The 12,080-nt window shown below is 32.3% G+C and overlaps 2 protein-coding genes across 9 annotated transcripts in view; both read left to right on the forward strand.

The window, feature by feature from the left end:
• Rbfox1 (RNA-binding Fox protein 1) overlaps window positions 1-3,275 on the forward strand; it is a 238,105-nt gene extending 234,830 nt beyond the window's left edge. For all 8 annotated transcript variants that reach the window (XM_076413652.1, XM_076413651.1, XM_076413653.1 and 5 more), the window contains one exon: window positions 1,023-3,275. In XM_076413652.1, the coding sequence (XP_076269767.1) occupies window positions 1,023-1,067 (45 nt within the window). In that variant the 3' untranslated portion in view covers window positions 1,068-3,275. The remainder of the gene's footprint in view (window positions 1-1,022) is intronic.
• A 6,500-nt stretch (window positions 3,276-9,775) lies between these two features.
• HDAC4 (Histone deacetylase 4) overlaps window positions 9,776-12,080 on the forward strand; it is a 173,198-nt gene continuing 170,893 nt past the window's right edge. Inside the window, exon 1 of the mRNA XM_076413634.1 lies at window positions 9,776-10,347. Within this exon, the coding sequence (XP_076269749.1) occupies window positions 9,977-10,347 (371 nt within the window). The 5' untranslated portion in view covers window positions 9,776-9,976. The remainder of the gene's footprint in view (window positions 10,348-12,080) is intronic.

Here is a 12,080-nt window from a genome sequence, read left to right on the forward strand (position 1 = left end):
GGCCGTTTGTTTAAAAATAATCTTTTATTTGATGCAATAAAACGCAGCATATCTTTAATGGTAATTATGCTAATAAAGTTGGGTTAAAAGCGTTCATATCCATAAACAATTGATACATCGCTATTTGAAATTACCGCTACGATTAACGTATCGATTTCTCATTAATTGATTACCCATTTACCGTAGTAGAGGCACAATAACTCCATATTCGACAAAGGATTATTATCCACATTATTAAACAGCATTCAAATTAATAATTCAGACGAAAATCCAATTTTACTTAATAGAGGACTCTAATCAGAACTGATTAAATTGTCTCTTTTTTTCATTCATTTCATTTATTCATGTATATGTGTTTTATTAATAAAATGCCAGAAATGTATTTTTATTAGAACACCAATAACTGAAAAATAACTAAAGCAATAGTACTTTATTTAATATCAAAAGTATAGGGTTCACTTTTCACTCAGTTATTTTAAATGTCACATGTCAAATCACTTTATAATTCATGTTAGTAATTTTTGACAAAAGCTGTTTTGACAGTGTCCATTATTAGTATTTGTTTATGTGTTTAAGCTCTTCTTTTGAGACACAATCAGATGCTGAGCTTAAATATCATTAAGGATAAGTAGGGGAATCTTGATTATATGTTATACTTGTACTTGTATACTTGTACTGATCGTACTGATACAAATTTATAAAAATTTATAAAGATAACTATTTTTTACTTTCAATGTAATCATAATTTAATCTAAATTAAATCTGCAACATTATTTATTTCAGGAACAATTTTTGAACATTGAAAATGAGGATCCCTTGGAAAAACTCCTAAAACTCATTAATTTTTTTGACCCACCCTGTTCTAATGAATAGGTATTGATCACTTAAGTTTCTCCATTTTTGTCCATTTTTTGTTTTTAAACCCTTGCAGAGAATTAAACCAATATTTTTTTGCAATATTCGTTGAATTCTCCATGTTATTTTATCAAGAATACTAATTAAAATATTTGTTAATTTTTCAGGCAGCTGTTTATCGTAGCGGTTACAATCGATTTGCACCCTACTGAACATATCCGCAGCTCCGTAAGGCCTACCGAAACCGTAAAAAAAATACTCAAAAAATATTGTTCTTTGTTTTGTGTATGTAGCACAAAGAAGCACAAACATAATGAAGAAACCAGGAGCCAAAGAGCTGTAACTCACACTAGTGTAAGCCCTTGTGATAGCTCGTTTAACCCAGCTCTCTAAGTTTAGTTAACTCGTAGTTAGGTTAAATTTTAAGTCGTTTCCATTCACTTATAAGTGCATCACAAATATTACTAACTCTGTCCCACTGTATTGAAAAACGTCCCGAATTATCATCGGACCGCTCGGCTCGCATCATGTTACATTGAAACCGACTGCATCTCTAATACATAACTATTTTTATATCCTTCCAACATTCGTCGTTTTACGATTTTTAATGTTTCTAGATTACCAACGCGTAGTTTCAATAATATCCAGACGGGTAATTATCATTAATTTAACAATACGAATAACGCATAATATGTAAGCTTTTAATTCGTCTAAATAGTAACACTGGGACCAGACTAAACTGACCTAGTAACATCCACAGTAACTATTTTATATTAATAAAACGCAGGTAATATATCGAGGCGTATTCGCATCACAACCGTGTTGAACTGATACTTTCAACATTGACCTAGCCGTCATTATGATTAGAAACTTTTCAGTTCATATTCAGGACATATACTTCGATGATAATTCGGGACTACCCATTATTGCATTACCGTTAAAACGAGCAATAATTTGTAGTGTTGGGTGTAATCGATGTAATCAATTTTGCAGTATAAAGAGTTGCATAACTATGCATTTTTTTATGCCGGAATCTAGTTATAGCTTTTAATTCTACGTATATAATAATTACATACGTTATTTAAAAGTTAAGATTTTACATTAAATTATATAAAATACTAAGTCTTTCGTACTGTTAAATAATTGATTATTTCGACTATAAACAATCGCGTCTAATTTGACAACCATCGTAACGAAAAAAATGTGATATCACTGTTTTTTATTTCTGACAATCGTAGAATTGATTCAAGATATTAACCATAACCGAGTTTTCCGGAAGATATGGATATTTGTGATAGTGAAATTAAAGCTTTTCTATTTAAAGAACAATTAGGTTGAGAAATAACAAGTTTGTGTTATTGCATTTGTGTAACCGATTCGATCACCTATTGGATCCAGTCGGGATGTGTAAATATTTGATTTTCCTCTTTTTGTTTAATCAATAGTCGTTTCGTCTTCTATCCATATTAATTAACTAGTTTAGTTGGTAAGTTTAACTGATTATAATTTTATGACTGCTAGAAATTACTCTTTGTATAATTAGGTAGATATTTTATAGAGGTATCTATATATATTGTTTTTGCTGTTGTTGTAGATGTACAAGATAATTTAGCATTGTATAAAAATCAGCAATAATTCTGATCCAAACCAAATTCGAGTTCCGCGCAGAGTTTCTTTGTTTATTGTGTGTCCAAAGAACATCAAACAGGCGCCCATTTCGAGCTATAAGTGCAATGGAAACTGGAAATTCCTTTGTATGAATTATTTCTTGTTGAATCGTATATTTTGATACTCTTAAGTTAATTCTTAGGCAACCACATTATGCCTGCATAACATATCGGAGGATGTTCTCTCTATCAATTTTTTAATTACTATGATAATTAGCTCTATAATTATTTGAATTAATAATGTATATTGTAACGTGTTTTTTTTTCTTCACTTAGTTTATCTCTAGGATGTATTTCCATAATTAATTTTACGTTAAGCTCTCTAATATCGTTTTGTGATTATAGACTTTGTTAGCTAGAAATACTCAATGATGTGCCACGAATGTCCCTTACTTTAATCCTTGTATAAAAAGACAATGAAAATACATCCTATCAAATTTAAAGCCAAGTTTTTTCTAGTCGCTGTAAATATCTCTACACGTACAAATCATCCATGACTGTTTTACTCTCTTATTTTTTAATTGTTTTGGTTACGTAATAAATAGTATGTGAATTGGAAATCAATCTACTGGAGGATTCTCGAGAATTAATACGCGGTCCGTGTAAGATTTACGCCACAAACTGGAGAGAAATATCTTAGCACCTTGAATTTAGATTATGTTATATTTTTTTGTTTTAATTTTGGACATCCGATTAATGGAAAGAATGATGAACGTGTATGTGAGAATAATAAAGTTATTAAGCAACAGAAAATTGTTTTTGTTTATATGACGTTCCTATTTATATCAACCTGTGTGTTGATATTCCGCTTTACTTTTATTTTCTTCAGGAGGTGGTACCAAGTCAGCTAGAGATGCAATATATTCACTATATATATTGTCGGAAAAGGGAATATTGGTTTTTCTTGATAGTTGAATTTAAAGTAAGTAGCATAAAAAGTAAAATAAATAATAAAAGTCAATAGAACATTGTATATAGTCTATTCAAAGTTATTTTGTACATACGTCATCTAAATTTCTGACGTCAATACGTTGCAATGTTGCCGCATCAACTCTGAGTTTTATTTCAGTTTGGCTTTGACATACAACAAATTCTAATCCAAATAAAATAATGGAACACAAGTGTTATCAAATATAACTTAATGTAACATTATAGTATATCTAAAAACTACAGTTCATTATACAGCCACAATAATTTATAGGTTAAGAGTTATAACCTTTTACCACTATTACTTTCAAGAATTTTGACATTCGTGTTTATGTTTAGACGAATTTGACGTTCGTTTATGTATTAGAACTAATCAGACAGCGTTGAGTCTCTTTTTAACTAGAATAAAACGAGAAGGTCTGATTCTAAAACGAATTTACAAGTTGAGGCAGACATTTTTTTCAGTTTTTACAAAATACTATATTGAAGAGATCTTACGACATAATTAACTCAGCAACATGTTGAACATTCTCCTCATGTGATGTCACGATCAAAAGAGAGAGGCTAAACATGAGTAAAATTGAACTCTGGAAAATTTATAATATACGGTTTCGAAATATATTAAAAATATGTTTTTTAAATGAATATAGTTTCGTTTTCTTACCTTTTGTAAGTGAAATTATTTTTTATGTGAAAAGTATTTTATAAAAATTATTAAGCTCATTTTATATGTTACGCTTTTTCGTTCCCTTGTATTAAGTACTCTTTCTTTCTGATATATCAAATTGAAATTACCTTTAAATTTTGGTTAGTAAATGTTCATATTTTTTGCGTTAAATTAGTCATTAATTTTATTTATATGGGCAACTATCCTACCATCAAACAATTAAAAGAAGTATGAAGGCTCACAAAGGATACATCATACTTTAATGTATTCATATTCACGTATCTAAATATATTAATTGTTAGAGCAATATATAATAATTCATCATTTTACCTTAAAATACATTTCATTTCTAACACATACATATTTTTTTAACATTGCCACATTTGTTCCTTTTTAATTATAATTTTTTTGAGTATTCAAAACGTATAATGCTAGTAAGTTATATCTTAACGGTGAATCTATTATTTAATGTAATCATACTGCTTAATATATACTTCCATAAATAATTCCAATTCTAGAAAGAATCTAAGCATTTATATTATAATAATTTTTCATTACATTTACAATCAACGGGTGTTAGATCTGAATTACCGGATTGGTGACAAAATTCTAAACAAGATTCATTCATTTTGTGTTCAAGCCGTTTCACTAAATTCGCTGTAGAATGTAGTCAAAATTTCTAAAGTACTAAGTTAGATTTAGAAAGGACATGTGGTGTGCCATCTATTTGTCAGGCTCGAAACCTATAGAGTGATGTATTCTCTTTCACTACAATTAAGATATAATATAAAACAATGGCAATCATTACAAAACCGAAAATACTATAGTCCTTTACTATGTGAATATTTAAAAATTTAGTAAGTAAATGAATTGAATATGTACATAATGAATATGCTTGTTAACTAGCTCCTGCAATTTAAAGAATTTATTTTTAATTAAATAATTGTAATTGATTAAAATTTTTATTTAAATCGAGACAATCAAAAAACTATGTGTATTGATTGCAATTAAAACGTTTGAACCGAACATAGAAACATAATTATGAACTTGGCAAGACCATTTTGCAATCAATGCTTGATTATATGATAAAGAGACGTTCGTGCTGTAAACCCTACCATACCCAACTTATTTACTACAAGACATTGTTAATGTTAGTTTGGCTAAGTACTATTTCTATTTTTACGAAAATAGTTGAACATACATATTCCCAGAAAGAAATTGTAATGGCTATTGGCGGGAACGCGTATTCTACATATGTGTTTTTATTTGTTTAGGAATTTTGTATTTGAAAATGACTTAAACTTTACAGATGTAATAAAAGCACGTGTGTGTATATTGAGTTGCCTAAGGAGTTTAGGCGAGATCTCCACGCGCTCTGATTATCAATATTTTTCAATTGTGTTATTCACAAGATCGGCGATCCGGTTAAATCCTACTGGTGCCCCGCATCGTGCGGAATCGGCGGACCACTACGTCGCACCAGATACGTTCTATTTTCGACGGGGTCTGTACCGAGTGCGGGTTAAATTTAAATCGGAGAAATCTATTTGGGACCACTCGGCCCAACGAAAAAAGACCACGCCACAGTTCCCGAGCCCGAAATGCGCCGCAGCTTCGGCTCTATTTGTAAATCGTTACGAAAAAATGGTTTTATTTATAATAAAGATTTTCTATTTTTATCTCAACCTTGGCGTTTGAACATTCCGCGCCCTGTTGCCATGTGTAGACCTATAAACACAGACCAAACTGTTGCTTGTCGGCCGGTCGGTCGCCCGCAACTTTTCACGAATCCGACCGTTTTCCACGTGTTGTTCGCCGTGTAGTCATTGCTATATGGTCATGGCGTTTGTTTCGACATTTTCGCCCGTTGTGTCTCGAACGGGTATCGTTAGGTAACCATAACATTTTGTAGAAATTAGGGATTATACTGAAGATTGGAACGGTGGAAACTGGAGCACATTTGCTGGTTTCCTTGCCAACCAGTGGCGTAACGTCGAGCATAATAATTACAATAATATCCCTTTTCGAACGTACACTAGATGGAATGCGCGTAATATTGCTTTCTTTTTCCTACAGCAGTTTTGCAAGATATTCATTCAAAATTGCCATTTTCAAATTTGGAGCTAAACTAAGTGAGATTAAACATTTATATAAATTAAACTTTTTTATTATAACAAAATTAAAATTTTTAATTAGCGTATAATATAATTTTAAAAGGAAATATAAATTTCAATATAATATTTTTTATTGTTATAAGAATGGAAAAAATCCATTTTCACAATAACATTTAATACAAAAATGCATGTAATTTTTTTATATATTTTAAAGTCTCCCTCTACCAACTGGGGGTTTATCTGGACTAGACCTACAGTTTAATGTGGGCTCCGAACCACGGTTCTCGGCATTAAGCCTACCGACTGGCTTGATGTCGAGTTTCCGGACGCTGCCCCGGGAAAATCAACCATCAAGGATCGGTATGCTAAGTTTAAACGTGGTGAAACGAGCACCGAAGACGGTGAACGTAATGGACGCCCAAAAGAGGTTGTTACCGACGAAATCATTAAAAAAAATCAGTGATTCGGAGTCAGAGTTATTTGGAGTCAGTAATTATCAGTGTATCACCTTTAAGGTGAATTATATTGGATAAAAAACTAATTTTGCCAAAAAATTTATTTTATTATGGTAGGCCGGAGACTTTTCAATTGACCTGTTATGTTAGGATGTTTTTAAATAATGTGTGAATATTGACGCCAGTAACCAGTCTATCACCAGTTGGCACGTTTAATGCTAGTCTAGGGTGAAGGGGAATTGAAAATAAAATCGAACAAAATTGTATTGTAATTTTATAATAAGTAAATACGTTATTACTCTTTTATGATACAGTAATTGTCTGTTAGGCTGTTTGCTATTAAACGTATGCTAGCTAAATTGCCTGTTTACACTCAATTATATAACAAACGAAGCCCCAATGTTCGTAATCCGCATTTGGGAAATATATTTTGCAAACAATTGTTGAATTTGTATATTATTTAACATTATAATTGATTCAGGACATTGATCTGGGAAGGGCCTGACCTCTCTGAAGCTATGTTTTTGGAGGTGGGATCAATAATGTAATTTAATTTAAAATTTGGGGATTGTCTTGAGTTTCTGGAGTGAACTGCAAGATGGCACGTAACTTTGTTTATTATAAAATTGTTTTTTTCTGTTATCTATAGACTTAATTATTATAAATTATATAGAGGATGATTAAAATGCTCAAAAAGATTGCAATAAGAGTAAAATTGAAGGCAATGTTAAGGATAATAATACAAAAATAAATGTTCAGTGTAGTAGTGTTTCCATTGCTGATATATAAAGTTATTAATAAATAAGGTCTATATCAAATATTTTTAATCGAACTGAAGCTTCTTTTGATTACTGTGATATTAACTCTAGCATCTAGATAACGCCACTTGCCACGTCTAGAAATAATTGAACTCTATTTCGAATGCAAGACAAAACGATGTCCGAAACGATTTATTGAGTGATGTATAAAATAGGAAAGGTGCAAGAAAAGACGAACAGAAAGGTAACATTTATAGATAATAGATATAATTTAAATATTTAATATAATCACTCGAGTTTTTTTTATTATTTATTTATTACATTGTTACTAGTCGTTTCTGGCTAACCTTGTGTCTTTATGATATACAATTTGTCTTTATGATAACTTAAATCTAGGTATATAAATAGGAGGACCCATCGGTCTTTGCTGAAATAATGTTTATACATGTCATTGCTGTATTTTTTATTATATGGACCTCACTACACAACACTACACAAGATCAGATGGTTTAATTCTTTTAAGTCTGTGTCCTGTTCTAGTGGTATCCAAAAGCTGCAATATTTCAATATTCTCATGAGAATGCAGTGTTTCCTCCTGCCCCCTTGCAATACCCTTGATTTCTTGACTGACTGTGGATATCTGAAGGTCCACAATACCTCTCAGGACTTTGTTCTGAAAAATTTGTATTTTATTCATGTTACTCTTTGCAGAACTTCCCCATAATAGAACTCCGTATGTCCATATAGGTTTCAGTATTTGCTTATATAATAGTAATTTATTATGTACTGATAATTGCGATGTTCTTCCAATTCGCCAGTACATTTTCCTATATTTCAATTTCAGTTCTTTTCTTTTTTTCTTTATATGTTCTATCCAGCGAAGTTTTCCATTTAGATTTATTCCGAGATATTTAGCGTTGTTGCTATATGGAACGATAGTATTATTTAATGTTGTTGGTGCTTGTACGGTCTGTTTATAGGTGAACTGCACATGTACTGATTTACTTCCATTAATTCTTATTTTCCAAGCTTTTGTCCAATTATTTATATTATCACTTGCCTGTGTAATTTTCGGGAAGCTTCTTCACTATTGTCCCCGACAGCTATAATCGCAGTATCATCAGCAAATATAGCCACCGTAATATTCTTCATTTGTGGTATATCACAAGTATAGAGTAGATAAAGCATTGGTCCCAGTACACTTCTTTGTGGTACACCTGCTTTAGCTTCTTTTATTGTAGGGTATGCTTCTTCTTGTTTGACTCTTCTCTCTTCTTCTTGTTGTAACATTCTGGTTGTAATGTATGATTTTAATAGTTTGGTGTGTTGTTTTGGTAGCATTTTCTGTAGTTTATGAACAAGGCCTTTATGCCAAACCTTATCGAAGGCTTGTACTACATCTAGAATATAGCTGAGCATACATTGTTACTTTCGTAGGTTTTTTCAATAACATCTGTTAATCTGTGGACCTGGTCAATTGTTGAGTGCTTGTGAATAAACCCAAACTGCTGTGTTGGTATTAGTTTTTTTCTCTTTATGATCGGTTTTATTCTATTCAACAGGAGTTCTTCAAAAACCTTTTATTTAGTTTGGTGACTTCAGAGGTTTTGGGATGATTACAATTTCCGCAATCTTCCAAATGCGTGGGACGTGTTTTAATCTTAATGCTCTATTGACCAAGTTGGTGAGTTTTATAATTCCCTTTCTTGGTAGTTTTTCCAGTAATTCTCCTGTTATTAAATCGTAGCGTGGTAATCACTGAATTAATCACTGAACTGAGTGAGTAGAAGTAATAAAATATCTGCATGTTAAAGACTTCAAATCCCAGTCCCTTCAAATTACCATATAAAATTTTACGAATTATTAGTGTTCAATTTACAATATGAAAATTTGTGAACAAGTAATACTTTATTATCGTTTCCTACTGGAATAGCAAAACAATTTTTTTTGCACGCTCTATATATTTACATGAAAATATTGCCGGCAAATTTTCTCAATATTCAAATTTAATATAATTTTAATTATTGTCAAACGAATCGCCATATTATCAAGTATTTTAATTAGAGGCAGGTAGGAGTATAAGAAAATCGATATATTTGTTGGATATCATTATTAAATTTCCAATTAAATCGCGCCGAATAATAAAACATTAAATTTTTTTGCAAGGAGATACGCCACTGACCGACGCGTTCGTTTGTTTCCGCGAGAACAGAGACGGAGGTATACGCAAGTCCGCGCGCGCGAGCTAGACGACCCGAACCGGGCGGTTTTCGTCGGGAAGGAGGCGCTGCCGGTCGCCGCTGTATACGTCCCGTTCGCGTTTTTAGCTTATCAATATCCCCAGAACCGGCAACAGCGCAACGCTTGTCGCTCGCGCTGCGGTGTGTGTGTATGTGCCTATACTTAGCGTAACTACGACTGAAATGACCTCACATAAGATTGACGAATCTATTCTGACAGTTGTTTTGGGAATAAACGGCAGTGTTTAGTGGTGTTTGAGTGCGTGTATGGTGGCGTTGTGTGTCGCGACCTCATGTCATGGACAATAACTAAGGGGATGGCGGATGGAGAGGCTGCCGAACGCGAACTCGAGCAACAGATCTTGCAGATCAAGAAGCAGCAACAGATCCAGCACCAGATCCTGTTGCAGCACTTCCAGCAACAGCAGCAGCACCTGCTCGAGCAGCACGAGGAACAGCTGAAGCAGCACTTCAAGCAGTTTTGGGACAGGCAGAAGCAGCTGGAAGAGGTGCGACAGCGGGAACAGCTCGAGGCGCTCCGCAAGAAGGAGAAGCATGAGGAGAGCGCGGTTGCCTCCACGGAGGTTAAGCAGAAGCTGCAGGACTTCCTGCGCCAGAGGAGATCGGGGAACTCGAAGATAGCCCGCCCGGAGAACTCTTGCTGGTAAGTTCAAAGGTTGATCAGCTGTTTTGAGACCGTATTGCGTTTTACCAGCCCGTTTGTATGTAAACACGGGATGTTGCGTTTTTGTTTTGTTACGAACGGAACACCATATCGCTCGTCGGGCTCTAGCAGCAAAGTTAGCGGGATAAAAAATAACTTTCACGCATGTTTCTTTCTGTTGCCTGAACAAACAACATCGTCGACGCTCTGATAACGCACAAATGAGAGCGTTTTTCATGTCGTAAACTGTTTCATTCATTTTAATTGACACGGTTTTGCATCTAACCTATCTTAATAAGGATAAACATCAAGCCAACACACTAATTTTCAATAATTAATGGAGCCTGGCTCGAATAAAGAAAGAAAGAAAGAAAGTGAAAGTATCTCTGCGATCGTTATTATAACAGGTTTATTCGATTTCATAGTTACATTAAAATAAGTTTTTACGTAAATATTCCACGAATCACGCTACAGAAATAAAAGTGACATGAGGTAATATCTGAAAAATATGCTCGTAAATACGTACTGTCTATTAATTGTCGTCTTAAATATTGAGCGAAGCAATATTTGTTTTTGTTTTTCATAGATCATGAGTGTTATGAAATATATGTCAACATTGTTTTATATTGTTTTTATAACAATCCTTAATTTTATTCGCAAATATTTTGAATATTATATTGACGGAAACTATATTATTCAGGCAGTTGTTTTAATGTCATTAGCGATCTGATAGTTGGAGTATATTCAAGTATATCTAAATTATATAAAAATGTATGTAAATTAGAAATTGAATAGAATAAACATGTTGATATAGTTTATTCAATTGTTATGGTATTCCATACTATTTTTATTGTATTAAATACACCACTTAATAAGTCTCAGAAACCACTATATTTCAAGAGTGATACATATTGATTGCTTCATCATTTCGATTATGAATCACTTGTCTGTTTAATCCAAACCTCGTTTTCTAGAGAGTCCTTTTAATTTCCTAATAACCCGATCTACATAAGGAATTATTTTTTATTCATTGTTTTGAAAGTTGTTTCACTAGCATAATTGTAAGTTTTAAACTAAACGTCAGATGGTGATGACAGTTTGACATGTGTCAGTTGAAGGTTAAGGTCTTTAGGTTAGTTTGGGTGGCGGGGTCATCTTTATGTCAAGCCCCGAATTTATTGAATGATATTTATTATATAATATGTAACGTGTTCATTGAAAAAAAAATATAATTAATAAATCGGAGAGATTAAGAATTTTAATTATCAACAATTAGTGAGTTATTAAGACAGTTAGTAAGTTCGACAATTTTATTGATTTAAATATACTGTTCTGGTATTTCATACTATATTTTATAGTAGATTTTTTTATATAGTTTCTCCAAAAAATTGTGTATTCTATTCTGGTATTTTGCATTCTTTTTTTTTTGGATACATTTATATATGTACAGCCAGTTAACATGCATTTAAAATATATGTAAGTTATATATTATTCTGTTTAAATTGGCATCGTTCTATGTAGTTTATAATGGTAATGCACTTATAAAAAAGTATAAACAGCCTTGTAACTAGTAATTTCTTTTAAGGAAAGAATGTTGAAGACGAAGAATTTTAGGTATTACTTCTTGAAAACTCATACCAGACCTTAGCTGACATTTGAGGTTATGTTGATCACAAAATCATTTAGAATTATTTAAATAATGTTGAGAATAAAATGTTTTATATAAATTAGCG

The sequence above is a fragment of the Rhynchophorus ferrugineus genome, unplaced genomic scaffold, assembly GCF_030347505.1.
Source record: "Rhynchophorus ferrugineus isolate W39M unplaced genomic scaffold, kcgeb_rfMv2 rfM9, whole genome shotgun sequence".
NCBI lineage: Eukaryota > Metazoa > Arthropoda > Insecta > Coleoptera > Curculionidae > Rhynchophorus > Rhynchophorus ferrugineus.